Source organism: Lolium perenne, chromosome 7, assembly GCF_019359855.2.
Source record: "Lolium perenne isolate Kyuss_39 chromosome 7, Kyuss_2.0, whole genome shotgun sequence".
NCBI classification, from domain to species: Eukaryota; Viridiplantae; Streptophyta; class Magnoliopsida; order Poales; family Poaceae; genus Lolium; species Lolium perenne.
Window position 1 is genome coordinate 66,361,466 of NC_067250.2, and position 17,146 is coordinate 66,378,611.

The 17,146-nt window shown below is 49.3% G+C and overlaps 1 protein-coding gene and 1 long non-coding RNA gene across 5 annotated transcripts; one reads left to right on the forward strand and one right to left on the reverse strand.

Annotated features, from left to right (window-relative positions):
- The first annotated feature begins 301 nt into the window (after window positions 1-301).
- LOC127317222 (uncharacterized) lies at window positions 302-1,370 on the forward strand. The gene is made up of 3 exons (XR_011749406.1): window positions 302-512; window positions 646-780; window positions 904-1,370. It is a non-coding gene; the product is annotated as an uncharacterized lncRNA (long non-coding RNA).
- A 6,718-nt stretch (window positions 1,371-8,088) lies between these two features.
- On the reverse strand, window positions 8,089-12,227 carry LOC127317219 (pentatricopeptide repeat-containing protein At1g11290, chloroplastic). 4 transcript variants are annotated; one of them, XM_071823092.1, is made up of 2 exons: window positions 11,888-12,227; window positions 8,089-9,185 (listed from the first exon to the last, which is right to left on the reverse strand). In XM_071823092.1, the coding sequence occupies exon 2, from the start codon at window positions 9,156-9,158 to the stop codon at window positions 8,355-8,357; it is 804 nt and encodes a 267-aa protein (XP_071679193.1). In that variant the 5' UTR covers window positions 9,159-9,185; window positions 11,888-12,227; the 3' UTR covers window positions 8,089-8,354. The 4 variants fall into 4 exon arrangements, with proteins under 4 accessions (XP_071679193.1, XP_051203704.1, XP_051203703.1 ...); XM_051347744.2 differs by lacking the exon at window positions 11,888-12,227 and adding an exon at window positions 9,647-9,954; XM_051347743.2 differs by lacking the exon at window positions 8,089-9,185 and adding an exon at window positions 9,648-11,796.
- Window positions 12,228-17,146: the final 4,919 nt, after the last annotated feature.

Here is a 17,146-nt window from a genome sequence, read left to right on the forward strand (position 1 = left end):
CAGGGGCCTTGCCGCCGGCTCTCCCTCACCTGGTACGGCTACAAGTGCCGCCGTCCGTCCTCCGGTTCGCGCCCACCCTCCGCATCCTCAGCGTCACGTGCAACCGCCACAAGATCCGTTTCCCCTCCGTGGCCGGCGGCGATGTACAGTTCCCCCACCTCAAGCAGCTCACCTTTAAAGGTGTCATCATCTCGGAGGCCGACCTCCACGGCGTTCTTGCCGGATGCCATGTGCTGGAGAGCTTGGTGCTTAGTGAGCTGGATGGCGTCTCTGGCGTTCGGATCAGCTCCTCCACCCTAAGGAGCCTAGGTGTCTCCTCTGGTTTTGGACATGAGCCAGAACAACTGTTGGAACAGGTGATTGTTGAGGATGCCCCCAACCTAGAAAAGTTCTTCCTAGATGGAGCAGAGTACTGCCTATCGATTTGCGTCGTTTGGGCACCCAAACTGGAGTTCTTGGGTTCTCTGCCACGAGGTTTCACCACAGCCAAGCTGCAAGCAGCATTTCTTCAGGTAACCAAGAGCTAGCTTTTGTTTTCCTCTCTATCAAGAGACACATCTCATCATATTTACAATCTCCTGTGACATCCACTCACATGCCTTGTGAACTTGTTTGCTAATTACTCACATGTCTTGCTAATTTCAGAGAACTGCTGCTGCCAGCTTGATGAGTGTGATGCGAACCGTCAAAGTTTTGGTTTTGCGCATGTCACCTCCCAGTGTTGATGACCTCATTAACTTCGTCACATTCTTTCCTTGCGTGGAGAAGTTATATGTTGTGGTGAGAATCGATTAATTTGATTGTGCTTTACTGCTTTATACTTTTATAGCTAGTGGTTTCACTCCTTTTGTATTCCATCAATCCATATCTAGAATATACTAAGTGCATAGTACCATATTTCAGTTATCTCGGGACGGGGCATTCAAAAGAAAACGGCATCATTTTCCACTCGGTTATATCGAGTGCTTTGAGCTCCATCTCAGGAAAATAGTGCTGCTAAACTACTACGGATCAAAGAAAGATGTAGATCTTGCAAATTTCTGTCTTTTGAATGCAAGGGTGCTAGAACGCATGGAGTTCGCAACACGCCTTCAAAACCATCCAGAGAAACTTGAACCTAAATGGATTGATGACCAAGTCGCAATGCTACAGCTCGATAATATGGCTTCCCATGGTATTGAGATTGATTTTTCTGGTGATTCGTACAATGCTGATGCGATACATATTAGCCACATCCATGATTTAACTGCTGATGATCCCATGGATAGATCTTTATGTCGATGCTCTACCGTTGATATCCTTTGAGATACTTTAGCCTTAGTTATTTCATGGTTTGGGAAGAATTTAAATGATATATGTAACATTTGGCCTTTGCTTTTGTTCCGGCATATGTATTTCGTTGCCCATCTATGTTGTTGCACGAGACAGCGTGTGTTTTCTCCCAATCTGTACATTGGACCTGCATGAGTGGATTTTTTTTTCAGATATTTTTTAAATTTAAAATTATGATTTCGAATTTTTGAAAAATAAAGGGAACGGAGGCCGAGCTACATGTAGCTCTTTATTTTCAAAAAATTGTAAATCATATTTTTAAGTTTTAGAAAATTCTAAAAAATTCTAGATGTAGCCATTGATGGAATCTACAAACATGTAAAATCTCAATGTGAAATTCTTAGTACTTTAGGCAACACAAAAATAACAAATGTGTTGATATGAGAATAGTGAGTAGTAACATTTCAAAACTATAAAACCTGTCAGATTTTTTTTATTTTTGTCTCGTCTACAATACAGAATTTCAAATTGAGATTTTGCACGTTTGTAGATTTTATCATTGTCTACATCCAGTTTTTTTCCAAATTCTTTTTAAATTTAAAACTATGATTCTGAATTTTTGAAAATAAAGGGTTACATGTAGCTCGGCCTCCGTTTGCAGTTTTCGCTCTTATAGAAAACTCATATGCAACAGTGTGGTCCGTACGGTACGGGTGGGCTCTACTTCCAAGCTTCTCAAAAGTCAAAACACTTGAATGGAAAAAACACAGGGTTGCTAGCTCAGCTACTACTCACTAGTTAAGTAGTGGGTCCACTAAGAGCGGAAGTTACGCCTAGGGCGATCGGGAGGCGATCGCGTCCAGCTAGGGTTTTCCTCTCTCGCGTGGCTGGTTTCGGCGACGATTTTGGATCTCGACGGCGAGATCTGAGTCGGGCGTCGGCGGTCAACGGCGTCTTGTCGACGGTACTCCAGGAGTGCTGTGGGCGGTGCCAGTTTTGGGGATGGTTTCACCGGTGCGATCGTCTGGAAGGGCCGATGGAAGTCGGCGGGCAACATCAAGATCGCCAGCGAAGGGAGGGGGAGCTGAGCTAGCAGATGGTCTCTCGGCAAGGATGGGGGACCTTCTCCTCACGGATAAGGAAGCCACCGGGCTGGTGATCAAAGATGCGGGTGCGGCAAGGATCCATCCAAGATGGGCGGCGGTGGGCAAGGTGTGCTCGCCGCGCAAATTGGTGATCGGTGCTCTGGAGAGGGCCTTGCACCGGGCATGGGGTCTTCACCACTCAGCGACGTTCAGGGAAATTGGAGACAACAGGTTCGTGGTTAAATTTTCGTCTGAGGGGGATTATAGGCATGTGATGAAGGGAGGACCATGGCAGTTTGACTTTAATGTTGTGCTGCTGAAGAAATTTGATGGATCCATTAGGCCTTCGGACATGGTATTTGATGAGTTGGAGATGTGGGCACATGTTCTTGATCTGCCCATGGATATGATGAATAGAGCTTATGGTGAACTTATTGGAGATTGGATTGGGAAGTTCATTAGTGTGGAGACGGATGAGGACGGTGTGGCGTGGGGAAAGGATCTTCGTATCCGGGTGGCGGTGAAAGTTGATCAACCGCTGCCGAGAGGTGTTTGTCTCAGGCAAGACAATGAAGAGGGGGAAGGCACGTGGTTTGATCTAAAGTATGAAAAGGTGCCGCACTTCTGCTTCGACTGTGGGCGGCTGGTGCACCCCGAGGGTATCTGTAAGGCAGAGAAGGAAGAAGTTCAGCAATGGGGAGGGTGGTTGAGAGCTTCGCCAAGGCGTAATCAAAGACCCCCACCTGTGGCTCGACCGTTGGTCTCATCGAGCAGCTACACCAGCAGATCGGTGGGAACAGAGAACAGGTACAGGGGTGAAGCGACTGTAAGGGATGTGCCTCCAAGAAGGAACCTGTTTAATGACTATTCCTTCTCTAGCTCCTCTCGCACTGGCGACAGGGTGGTCAGATCGGATGAAGGGGAAAATAATAGCCCGAGAAGGAGGCAGAAAGCGCCGGTGAGGGATCAAGCTGCTGTGAGAGAGCCACTGGGCTCCAAACAGCGGAAGAATCAGGTAGGCACTTATGTTAGGCGGCCTAGAAAGACTGATGTTCTGTCTAAGGCGGGAGGGCCTCAGGTGGCTACCGGCGTGCACCAGACCAAGAAAAGAAGCTCCAAGACGGTGTGGATGCCGGTGCCGGTACAGGTGGTCGGAGAGGAGGCGTCGGGCTCAGCTGGCAAAAGGCAGAGGGTTAACTCTGTGTTTGATCGTCTCAATGGGCAAGAAGAGGAGGGACAAAGGAGTGGCTCGGTGTTTGAACGACTAGAAGACCCAGCGGCGGACCCTGCAGTGCAGGGCCGCCGAGAACAATGAGTCTCCTCGGCCTTAACTGCCGCGGTTTGGGGTTGGATGCGGCAGTAGGCGAGCTACGGGATCTGATCAGATCCTACAACCCAATGGTGGTTTTTCTCTCTGAAACAAAGAAGAAAGCAAAGGCGATGAATAGGTTGAAGTGGAGCTTGGGCTTTCAGAATGGAGTTGCGGTGGATTGTGTGGGAAGGTCGGGTGGTTTGGCGCTATGGTGGAGAGAGGGAGTGGAAGTGTCTGTTCGCCCGTGGTGTCAGTATTACATTGATGCAAAAATAGCTCATGAGGGCAAGACCTGGAGGTTCACTGGAATCTACGGGGAGCCAAGGACAGAACTGCGACATAGAACATGGGAAGCGCTCAGATATTTGAGGCGGCAGGACGACCTCCCATGGATTTGTGCTGGTGACTTTAATGAAGTGTTACACCAAAATGAGCAGCTCGGTGGGAATCCTAGAAATGAGGGACAAATGCTAGCATTCCGTGAATGTCTGATGGACTGTGATCTCACCGATTTGGGGTATAAGGGCTATACCTACACATGGAATAATAGAAGGGAGGGCGAGGCAAACGTGCAAGTCAGGTTGGATAGGGGAGTGGCGACGGCGTCCTTCCTGGATCTTTTCCCTGATATACAGGTGGAGCATGTGTTGACGGAGGAGTCGGACCATCTGGCCCTGCTTATCCGTACTGTGGCGACAGCGCCGAGACGGAGGCCGGGGCAGCAGCGAGGCTTCATGTTCGAAGAGATGTGGATGAAGCATGATGGATACGAAAGTATGATACAGGAGGCGTGGGACAGCAACCCTACTACTGATCCTGGTATTGTGGGGTTGTGGGACAAGCTGCAAGCTATGTCGAGGGATATGAGGAGATGGAGTTTCGATACGTTTGGTTCAGTACAGGCTGAGCTGAAAGTGTTGAGGGGCAAACTTGAGGCGGCCAAGGTTGAGCAACTAGTGTCGGGCTCATCGGCGGAAACCAAAGAAATAGAGACTAAGCTACACGATCTGTATGAAAAGGAGGAGATTATGTATAGACAGCGTTCTCGACAAGAATGGCTAAAGGCAGGTGATCGTAACACTAAATACTTTCAGAATAGAGCGTCTCATAGAAAGCGCAAGAACACGGTTAAGCAGCTGCGGCGTGATGATGGCTCCAGGTGTACTACCAATGAAGGAATGGTGGATATGGCACTGGCCTTCTACCAGAAGTTATACACGTCGGAGGGGTCGGCTAATAGTGAAAGCATCCTGGGTTTGATTGACAAATCGGTGGATGACACCATGAACTCTAGGCTTACTGCCAGCATTTCGGATGAGGAGATTGAAGGGGCCTTGTTCCAGATGGGACCGACTAAAGCTCCAGGCAAGGACGGTTTGCCTGCCCTGTTTTACCAGAGGCACTGGTCTCTGTTGAAGCCACATGTCTGTAGGGCGGTGAGAGATTTTCTGTCGGGAAAGGAGTGCCCTGAGGAGTTCAATGACACAATCCTGGTGCTGATACCGAAAGTAAATCATCCGGAGCTGCTGACCCAATTTAGGCCCATCAGTTTATGCAACGTCCTTTATAAGATCGCTTCTAAGGTGCTTGCCAATAGGCTTAAGAGGATCCTCCCAATTCTGATATCAGAGGAACAGAGTGCTTTTGTGCCGGGCAGGCTCATTACTGATAACGTCTTGGTAGCATATGAGTGTGTACATGCGATAAGGAAGAGAAAGAGGAAGACTCCATTGTGTGCGGTCAAGCTGGATATGATGAAAGCATACGACAGAGTTGAATGGGTCTTTCTGGAACAAATGATGGGGAAGATGGGGTTTGCTAGTGGTTGGATTGAAATGGTCATGAGGTGCGCTACATCAGCCCGGTTTTCTGTCAAACTCAATGGCGTCATCTCTGATCTGTTCTTACCGTCGAGGGGCTTACACCAAGGCGACCCCCTGTCGCCATATCTGTTCTTATTTTGCGTTGAGGGTTTTTCAGCTCTACTTCGGAAGGCTCAGGAGGACAGGCAGATACATGGAGTGGGTTTTGGATCACAGGGTCCAACAGTCACACACCTCCTGTTCGCCGATGACAGCGTTGTTTTCTTGGAGGCCACGGAGGCGAGCTTGACGGCTTTGAAGGAGGTGCTGCGGGCTTATGAGATAAGCTCGGGACAGAAGGTTAATAGAGATAAATCTTCGATATTTTTTGGGAAGGGGTGTACTGTCGAGAAGAGGTCTCAGCTGAAAGCTACTCTCGGGATCGGACATGAAGCTCTAGCAGAGAAATACTTGGGGCTTCCGACGGCGGTGGGGCGATCAAAGGAAGGTGCTTTCAAACACCTACCAGAAAGGTCCTGGAGTAAGGTGCATGGATGGAAGGGACAGGGTTTGTCTATGGAGGGGAAGGAAATTCTCATTAAATCAGTGCTGCAGGCGGTGCCGACTTATCCGATGGGGTGCTTTAAATTGTCACAGAGGACATGCTCCAAATTAACCTCCATAGCCACTGGGTTTTGGTGGGGGTCAGCGGATGGAAAACGCAAGGTGCCGTGGATAAGTTGGGATCGGATGTGCGTGTCCAAGCGCGGAGGAGGCATGGGATTTCGGAATTATGGGGTATTCAATCAGGCTCTTTTGGCGAAGCAGGCATGGCGGATTTTGACTATCCCATCATCGCTATGTGCTAGGGTTCTACAGGCACGGTATTTCAAAACTGGGGACCTCTTGACGGCAAGTTATCCCAAGGCAGCATCCTTCACTTGGAAGAGTATTATTCATGGCAGGGATTTGCTAAGGGAGGGCCTAGTGTGGCGTGTTGGCGACGGGAAAAAGATCGATGTCTGGGCTCATAATTGGATCCCAAGAGATGGTAGGATGAAGCCCCTGGGACATAACCCAGGAGTGGAGATAAGCAAGGTGGAGGAGGTCTTGCTTGATGGGGGCCAAGGGTGGAATGAGAGTAAACTGCGTGAGGTTTTCTTCGATGCTGATGTTGAGGATATTCTGAAAATTCCTGTGGGTAGAGCTGGAACAGAAGACTATTTGGCTTGGAATTACACCAAAAACGGGATATTCAGTGTAAAATCAGCATATCATTTGAAGATGCACCTCAACGCTACAGGATCTGGATCGGCTAGCTCGTCTAATAGTCTGGATGATCACAGAGGGTGGCTGGCCCTTTGGGCTGCAAATGTCCCTGGAAAAGCAAAGATTCATGTCTGGCGGCTTATCCAGAACGGCCTGGCAGTGGGGGATGAGCTACAGAGAAGGAAGATCAAGGGTGGAGTGCGCTGTATTGTATGTGACAGGGAGGAAACTTTGTTGCATCGGTTCTGGGAGTGTGCGCACTCATTGGAGACATGGGAGCTTGCCCGCAGGCAGTCCGGACTACGTCTCTGCAGGCCGAGAGGACGCATGCGACGCCACCGTGATTTGCATGGCTGGCTGCTTCACTGGTTTGGGTGCTTGAAGGAGGAGGAGCTCAGCGTATGTATCATGGTTCTCTACCAGCTGTGGTTGGCGAGGAATGATGCCAGGGAGGAGGTACGGATCGCTGACCCACGCGCGATTATCCAGAAATCTTTTTTCCTGTTAGAGGAGTGGCAAGGGATCAGGCCGGCGAGTATTGCGGGTTCAGCGCAGGCGGCGGAGCACTGGCTCCCTCCTGAGCGAGGTTGGACAAAACTCAATGCAGATGGTGCATTCTCGGTGAAGGACGGGTCGGGAGGGTGTGGCGTGGTCATGGGAGATCACGATGGTGTATTCCAGGCAGGGATTAGCCATTTTTTCCACCTTGCCGTCGACCCGGAAAGAGCTGAGCTCCATGCATGTAAGCAAGCGCTGGTGTTGGCAAGGACGAAGGGATTGCCGAAGATTGTGTTGGAAACTGACTGCCGTGGTGCTGTGGCAAAGATCAGAAGCAACGACGTGGACAGGTCTATCCATGGACCGTTAGTCGAGGAAATAAAGTCGCTGCTGAAGGGCTTCGCCGAGCATTCTGTTAGGCACGTGCGTCGTACTGGGAACAAAGTTGCGCATTGTTTAGCTCAATTTAGCTGCGAAAATAAGTGTTGTGAAGTGTGGGAGGACGGCCCTCCAGACTTTCTTGTATCCGTGTTAGCACCTGAGTGTGCCGTTTAATATATCGCAGCAGTTTATCTCAAAAAGAAAAAAAAAAGAATTCACGAGATAAAGAAAGTACAGAAAATTGCATTAAAGAATGCTTGGCACCATAACAAAAACAAAATTGTAGCAAGAACTTTGAGCGGATGGAAAAATTCTCCAATACTAAATGATTCCAGGGTAAAAGTTTCTAGCATTCAAATCCCTATGCATTAGACGACCTGCAAAGATTTTTTTTGAAAGGATAAAAACATCTACTCCCTCCGATACATAATAAATGTCGTCAGTTAGTTTAAAGGGAGTATGAAATTCCTTTCGGTCAAAGAATACTAAACTCCTATTTTCAGTTAACTGAATCCTGGAGTTCCAGATAGAATAACAAATAAAAATAGTGTTACCTGAGACAAAATATGAATCTCACTAGTCACGTGCACACTAAAACAAGAAAAGTATGACACCTTACCATATTTTTTTAAAATAACAAAAGAAAAGGGCAACCAGGAATACAAAAAAAAAAGTCAACTAAGTCTGAAGTCTAAGACGCCTATGAAGGAACTAATCTTACTGAAGGAACTAATCTCACTGCTTTCCTGCCACAGCATCACCATTGGATGGTCGACATTCACTGGTTTGATGAAGTGACAAGTCACTCAAGCCCGACACAAGTTCATCGATGTTTATCTCGCTCAAAGCCTTGGCCGTGTCACTGGGAGGTGGATACGCAGCCTCCTGGGGCTTGTCTCTGAGGAGTTTCTTCAGATCCTTGACGAGTTCAATCTCATCATCGGAAAACGACACACCTAGATCCCAAACTTTGAAGATAGAATCCCTTGACTCTGCCTGCTCGGCTACTTCAGATGAAACCAACTCATCACCATCATCAGGTTCCGCTGTTGTGTATCCGTCCACCTGCTTACCATGTCCATCTGCACCTCTGATTACATTCGCAGCCTCGCCAACTTCAGTAGCATCTTCATCATCAAAACTGCTGCCTTGTTGCTCGATGTCCATGTCATCGTTCTGAGTATCTTCTTCAACATGCCCAGTGTGAGCTTCTCCCTCTGAAATTACATTGGTACCTTGGCGATGCATGACTTCAGTAATATCACAGGGTTCTTCTATTGGCTTTTCAAGGGAATCGAGCAAGACTTTCCTCATTGCTCCCCAGTCTACATCTGACAGTTCAGAGGTCTGCACAAAACACGAATCCGCCCAAGTTGCCTCCTCAGGAGAGAGTTCAACTTCCTTCTCTTTTGATTTGATGATTGCTTCCAATATAGCAGGCAAGAAATCATCGGGTCCAGATGCCTCAGCCAGCTCTTCGGGTAGAATTGGTTCAGAGAGCAGATTGGAGATGTCTCCATCTTCAGAAGTCATGATCATGCACTAAAATGGGCAGCACCTTAGGACCTGTAAATAAGAATATCAATGAGGAAATTTGATCATAGGGCTAGAAAAGACGCAGCAGACAAACATATGTAAGATACAGGTAATCAGATGAGAAAATAGAACATACTTCCTTCGTCCCATAATTTTTTGTAGTGGTTTTAGTACAAATTTGAACTACAATCAGGACATGAATTATGGAACGGAGGAAATATCATATACAGTACATTGTGAAAAATGAAGCCAGGGAACATGCTATCACATTCATGTTCAGCTAGTGCAAAGAGATAAAAAGGGGAAGTAGTTAGTTCTGTAGAATTGTGATAACTAGCTTCTCAGCAGCTGGCAGCAAACAAGTTATGAAGTATTTTTGTTTGAGGTGGTCAAGCATATGGATTCCCCGCAAGGTCCGTAGCTCGATGAGACAGAAATACGCTTATTAAAACAAACATTCAAACAGTGGAAACTGGGGAGAATCTTCACACCTCAACTTCGATAGGTATATTGAAATCAATCAATGCACATCAAGATACTTTTCAGTAAGTCTTATTAGGCAAGAAAAGGTTGACCATGCTCGTATGATCTCTAAGAGGGTAGCCTGACACAAGATATGATATTATCCTGAACATTTGATATCATATTTAATCACATTGGCTGCAAGAGTATAGTCTCCACGATACAGAATGAACATCATAAAACAATATTATTGTCCATGACAATTAAGCCTGTTGTGAGAGTGCCAACTGTTCACATTGGGAGAAAAAATGACACCCACTAGGATTGGAAAGTATGTGGATCAAGTGTTTGCAGCATAGTTAGCCACTCAGTTCAATACAGCTCAGTCCAGGTTCCTTGACTAATGCTTGCTTGCTTAATAGCTTCCTATAAGTCCTGGCCTTCTTCCACTCCCCCAAACAACTTAGCATATTAGAAATCAGGATGCAGTGACCAGAATTTTGAGGGTCTAGGTTAAGTAGTTCCTCTGATACCAAATCCATCGAAGAATCAGCACAGTGGGAACTGGATGCACTAACAATAGGAGCCAAAACAAGATTCTGTAATTTAATAGGCATCTTCTTAAAGAACTCCTTAGCGATACTAATATGACCAGATTTACATAGCAAATCAATTATGCACATATAGTGCTCAACAGATGGTTCGATGCCATATTCCTCTGTCAAACTGCGAAAGCACCGAAGGCCTTCGTCTACTAGACCAGAATAATTGCATGCTGTTAATAGATGAGTAAAGACAATGGCATCTGGCTGAACACCTTCCTTTTGCATCTCACTGAAAAGGAAGAGAGCTTCACTGCCTTCTCCATTGCAGGCATATCCATTGATCATGGCACTCCAGATAGCTAAGTCCCTACTGGTGATGTTAACACCATCAAATATTTTCCTAGCCAGCTCAACACTACCGCACTTGCAGTATCTGTCGATCAGTGCGGTAGCAACTCGCAGATCTGACTGCAGCCCGAGTGCTACCACATGATCCTCAACCTTTTTCGCCTGATTAGCAGACCCCAGATCGGCACAAGCTGAAAGAGCTGACGAAACTGTTGCCTCATTCGGCTCTACATCTGTGCGCAACATGCTATCAAACATCGTCAGTGCCTTGTCTGGATAGCCACCTTCAACATATCCAGTTATCATTGAAGTCCACAGCACTACATCCTTCATGTGAACTGCATCAAAGAGCTCTTGAGCAGCCTCAAGGTCTCCACACCTGGCATACAAGTTAACCAGCGATGACACGAGATCTTTCTCAGATTCAAAACCACTCTTTACCAGAAGAGCATGCATGCCCTTGGCCACCAACAGGTTCCCTAACAGAACAGCGGCTGAGATCAGGTTAACAAGTGCCACCGAATCAAGCTTGTGCCCAGCAGCCTGCATGCGGTTGAACAGACCAAACACTTCCATATAGTTGCCAACCTGCAAAAACCCCGACGCCATTGCACTCCAAGAAACTACAGACTTCTCACTCATAGAGTCAAAAATCAACCGCGCAGCGTGCAGCTGCCCACCGCGGACAAGCATGGTGAGCACGGAGTTTAACACCGGCAAATCGGCATCAAGTCCAGATTTCAGGCTATAACCGTACAAGCACAAGCCGAGACTTCTCGTGGCCATGGAGTTCACAGACCAAGACATCAGACCGACAAGCGTGCCCGCACTGGGCCTCACTCCAAGGCCCCGCATCGCATTGAACATCGCGACGGCCTCCTCGACATGAGAGCTCTTGCTATACGCGGTGACCATGCAGTTCCAGGACACCAGGGTCCGGCTCGGCATCTCGTCGAACAGGCGCCGCGCGTCGGGGAGGCAAGCGCACTTGGCGTACATGTCGAGGAGCGAGGTGCGGACGAAGACATCGGAGGCGGCGCCGGCGAGTAGGGCGTGCGCGTGGAGGGAGCGTCCGAGGCGGGGCAAGCGGAGCGCCGCGCAGGACTTGGCGAGGGAAGGGAAGGTGGAGGCGTCGCCGCCGCGGAGGCCCGCGGCGAGGAGGGCCGCGTAGTGCCCCATGCACTGGGTGTAGGCCCCGGACGCGGCGGCGAGCTGGATCAGGCGGTTCCAGTGGGGTAGTGTGGTCATCGGGGCAAAACCTCCGGCCAAAATTTATGCACTTCTAACTATCCCTAGAAAAACCTCATGTCAAATTTGAGCTCGATTCCTAACGATCAAGTACACCGGTCCCCTAAATCACACAGTTTTAGAAATTACCTTGTACAGGCGAGGCCTGGGAGCAGCAGCTCGGCTGCGAGTCGGCGAGCGTCGAGGAAGTCACTGGCGAGCAGCGAGCGGCCGGGATCGACCAGCAGCGTTCCTCGGCGGCGCGGCCGGTAGGAGACCGGATCCCGGGGCGAAGGGCAGGGCAGCAGGAGAGAAAGTGGAGGACTGCGGGGTCGTTCGGAGATGGGGGCGCGGAGCGGGCGGAACGGCAGAGGAGCAGGCGGCGCGGCGGCGCGTTACCGAACCAACGGCTGAGCCGGCGAGGAACGTCGGAGAGGCGGATTAAGGGTTGAGCAGGCCGCGTTCTGGACCCAGCTGAGGACCGGGGAGGTTTTCATCGGCGTACCCTTTATGCGGCCCAAAATCATCTACCGTTTCTATTTTCTATTTTCTATTTTCATTTTGTTTTTCTGTTGGAAACTGCTGGGCGTCCCCCGGGGATCTGATTCCCCAGCCCCCGGGTCCCCAACCGTCGGATCAACCATTTTGACGGTTAGATTTGCATGTAGCAAAAAAACATCTCCGGCAGCAAAAAATCACCCCCGGCAGCAAATGACTGAAGCAAAAAACGTTTCGTTCAGAAAAGAAAAAAAAAAGGCTGGGCTCGCCGGAGACCTCGCCGGAGACCACGTAGCAAACATATTACGCAGATGTAGCAAAATCGCAAATAAATTGTAGCAAATTTTTTTATTCATATGCTGCAAATCCTCTAAGACATCAAAGGAGACATCAAAAATGCGTAACGCCGGTAGCAAATTAGTAGCTTCAGCCTGCAGAGACAATGAAGGAGACCTCGCCTGCAGCAGCGTCGCCAAAAAAGGTTGCAGCAACTCCGTGTACCTAAGGTAGCAACACCCAGAACCGCCGGTAGCAACGTCGAACACCTAAGATAGCAAACCACGTGCACCGCAGGCAGCACCTCCGCCATCGACGCGCAGAAACGGCGCTCAACGGTGGTAGCAACGCCGGAGGCCGTAGGTAGCAAACGCTGCCTTTGCTGGTAGCAACAATGGAGGCCCAAGACAGCAAACTCATGCAGCCATGGCGGGCGCTTGTCGCCGGCATTAAGAGGGAGTCGGGCTGGCTGGAGCTGCGCCATGACGAGACGAACGGACTCGCGGCGTGCGGCGCCATGGCCGCACCACGCGGCAGCGTGCAGTAGCGCCTGGCTGGGGCACGGTATCGAGCTCGCGCGGGAGGCTCTCTGGCCGGCCTCCTCCGCTCGGCTGCGCGGCTGCCGCCTAGAGCGTGGCTGGAGCAAGGCGGCTCGGGCACGACGGCTTGAGTTCCGCCATGGCCGCACCTCGCGGCGGCGGGCGTGGCTGTGGCGCGGCGGCGGGTGGTGGTGGAAGCCGGCGGAGGCCCCCCGGGAAAACAAGGCGCCGCTGTGGCGGTTGACCGGCGGCCGGCGAAGTGGAGCTAGGACGCGGCTCCCGGAGAGGTGGAATCGGAGGTCGCCGGCGGGCGGCGGCGGCGCCATGGCTACACCTCGCGGCGGCGCGCGGAGTCCGGGACGGAGAGCGAGCGAGGGACGAGCTCAGGAGCCTCGTCTCCGTCTCCATCTCCGACCGACGGAGCACCAGCGGCAGCCCCGCGTCCAGCTGGCCTCCTCCGGCGGTCTCCTCAGCCTCGGCCGCTCCATGGCTTGCAAAAAAAGTGAGAGAGGATGGGGACTTTTTTACAACGAGAAAGAGAGGATGAGGATAGGAACGCGTGGCCAGGAAAGGTAGGGAATCGCTACGGTGTGGTGGGTCCGGCGGACACGCGTCACACGCGGAAGGAGGAGGTTGCGGGACGGTCCGTCCCCCGGAGGAACACAATCATTTTCCTTTTCTGTTTTTGGACAGAGGGAGTATTAAACATTGATGGATCTAATTTGCTGAACCGATTGCACTGAGAAAGCCCATGCTATCGTCCACAGTAGATAACTCAAGTTTCTTCTCTTATTTTGCTGGATTACACTGATTTTGCATAGATTTGGAAAATAAATTTTTTATTTTGACTATATAATCTCGAAATTGGATCTCTCCTGTAGTTCTGAGTTGCGGAGAAAGTGCTTCTGTCTTACTGATTGGTTTCTTATACACAGCTACCCTCAGGGCTCCCCTACATGATCTAGTTTATCTTCATTTTTCTCGGGTGGAGGCTCGAGACTTTGTTGGTGAAAAAGGATACTTGCTACCGACGTCGGCACTTCTAAAATAGAAAGGTGGGGTGCGATACCATGTGGTAAAACAACCATAGAAATAACACATGTATCTGAAAAAATAGTCATAGTTGATGAGCATAATTGAAAATTTAATATTTTATCTGCTACGAATAATTTTCCACTAGTTACACTTCTTTGTAACACCCTAAGATATTTTATAAATAGCCCGACATGGTAAAAACATTAATAAATAGTGCCTTAGATGGTTGGTTCTTCTAGAAGTAATTGATTTTTCATTTCAATACCTCACCTTGCCATTTTATTTCATATTATTATTATTATTATGGGATTTCTATTTTCGTGCCCTCAGTTCCTTAGTTGTGCTCAGTTTTCCCCAGCTCCTTAGTTTTTCCTCAGTTTTCCCCAAGTGCTTGTTTGAAACCCGCAGAAGCAGCTCAGACGGCAGGATTCCCGTTAAGTTGACCGCTCCGTGCTGACGTGTGGGGCCGCGTCGTGTGGGCCCGTGTCGCGTGGGGCTGGTAGAAAGGGACCGCGTGGGACAGGACGAGATGGCATTTGGTTGCACGTGAGCAGGAGCTGGGTTTTGTCTCTCTCGGCCATTGGCATTTCCCTTTTAAGAGTACCTTTTCTGCCTCCTTCTCTGTGCCTTTTTTCACCTAATTAGTATCAAATCTAGAGAAGCTTGCATTTCTGCCTTTCTTCAATTATTATTTGTGCCTTTTGGCCCTCGTTGTTTGCCCAATATGGCAGCAAATCTAGTAGGGAGCCCAATCTAGTACTCCATCTGGTCCATATGTATGTAGTTAAATCTAGAAGCAAATCTACAGGGAATGTACGATAAATTCACAAGGTCATATAGTAGAATAGGGATAGATAATATAGATAATAAGCTGCATTCAGCAGCCAAACATAGTAGGGTTCTGTAACATCCCAAGTTTCAACCATAATAAACAAGAAGAGAATTTCCCCAAAGTCAAAATTTGCATTTAACAAAAACTTTTTCTATGCATATAGTGCCACATATAGATAAATGCATTTGAGTGATATTCTTTTGTGCAATTGCCATGATGAGTGCTAGTATGTATAAACCTTGCCATGTGAACCCTAACCAAGTTCACTAAACCCTAAATTGGGGAGAAATAAAGAAATTGGGAAAAACCCCTCTCTCACTCTCATACCCTCTATGTAAAATAACCAATCCTCAACCAAGGCCAAGTTAGCTTGCCCCATTGCTTCTAAAATGCTTCAATGTGATAAACTAACCCTTTTGCATCCTTGGATCAAGAATCAAATCAAAAGAAATCAAGATTTCATCACACATGTGATAATGGTCACATAACCCAAATTTATTTTCTTCACCACTTTACCCTTCTGTATTTCTCAAATCTTGAACTAAGCAAGGTCAACTAAAGCCAGGTCATCCAAGACCATGTCAAGGTGAGTAACTTTGATGTTGACCACCCTCCCTAAAGTTGACTAGGTTGACCAGAATAAGAGGGCGAAGAGGGAACCCGGGAGAGAGAAGAAGATCACCCCAAATTTTGAAAAGTTGCAAATCAATTCCAAATTGAGTGCCACCACCACCAATACATCATAATATTTATATAAATGAGAATCACCAAAAAGATTTTCAAAATTCGAAAGAAAGTTTCTTGCGGCCATTTGGTCGAACAGGTGGCAGGCAGCCTCTAGACTAAGTGATACATGCTATTATCCAGCAGTTTTGACCCTAAACCACTTTGGCAAAGTGATCATCAGCCTCCCCTACACCCCCTGCCTCTAGCCCAGTACTTGCATGGCTGATTAAAGTGGAGGAGAAACCCTAAAACATGCTACACAATGCCATGCCGGCCACCTTTGGCACCCATCTCCCTGGCCACTCCCTCGTCGTTTCTCCATGTCCTCGAGCATCCCTGATACATAAGGATCACGCCCGTACCACTGGATCGATCGCCACTGCACGGCACTGCCCAGAACGCCCGTGTCCAAACCTTGCCAGGACGTGCCAGCCGGCGTGGTGATCACGCCCTGGACGCGCAAGGACGCCACGCACTCGACCGCTCCCGTCCTCGCCCTGCATCCCTATCACCGCGTCGGGCATCGCCTCTGCACCCTCTACACGCTAGACGGACGCCCGTGCCTGCCCTGCATCGTCGCCGTCGCCATAGCCCAAAATGATGCCGCGCGCCCAGTGATAGACATTGCACGCGCCCGAGCTCTCCCATCACCCTTTTCTCGGTCTCGATACAGGTTGAGCATCTCCCGTACACCAGCTAGCCATAGCCGTCCTTCGCTTGCCCTTTCGCTCGCCGGAAACGCCACGCCATGGCCGCGCCCTTGCAGCACACCACGGCACCCCTCGCCACTATAAATAGAGGCCCTCCCAGCAAGCTCTTCTCACACCACTCGACTCCCCTCTCACCACTGATCTTCCTCACCACCTTAGTTCGTTCGATTGCCGCCGGAGGAGGAGCAATTTCAAGATCGGAGCCGCCGGGGGACGCAGCTCACCGTCGACGATTGGCGCCACCCCAAGCGCCGCCGCTGCTCCCAACCTCTTCCCCATCTACTACACCTTCACCGCGCATACTGCCTGAGTCCTGCATCGGCCTGGTAGGCTCCCCGACCCCCTACTGCCGCCGTGCCCTCGTCGGAATCCCGTCGGTGACGACGACGCTCCCCAGCCGTAGATCTTAGTTCTAATCCTACGGCTATTCTTTCGCGTACCGCTTCGCTGAGTTAAGAGGCGCCGACAGGTGGCCCCCACCCTGTCAGCGCGGCCCGAGCGCGCCAGCCGCGTGTTGGGCTGCGAAGCGCTGCCAAATTTCGTTTCGGCCCATTTACTTTTCCCGCCGAGCCCACCAATTCAAATCCAGTTTATTCTTTATCCAAATTTTGCTCTGCTGAATGTTTAGTAAAATTTGAATAGTTTGAATTCTACCAAACCAAATCTAGCAAACTTTATACCGTTGGAAAGCCCATGAAATTATCTATCCAATGCCACTGGCCCCATCTCCATTTTCGTTGTAGATTTAATTTGACAAAAAATACAAGACAGGGACTTTTGCACATTCAAACTT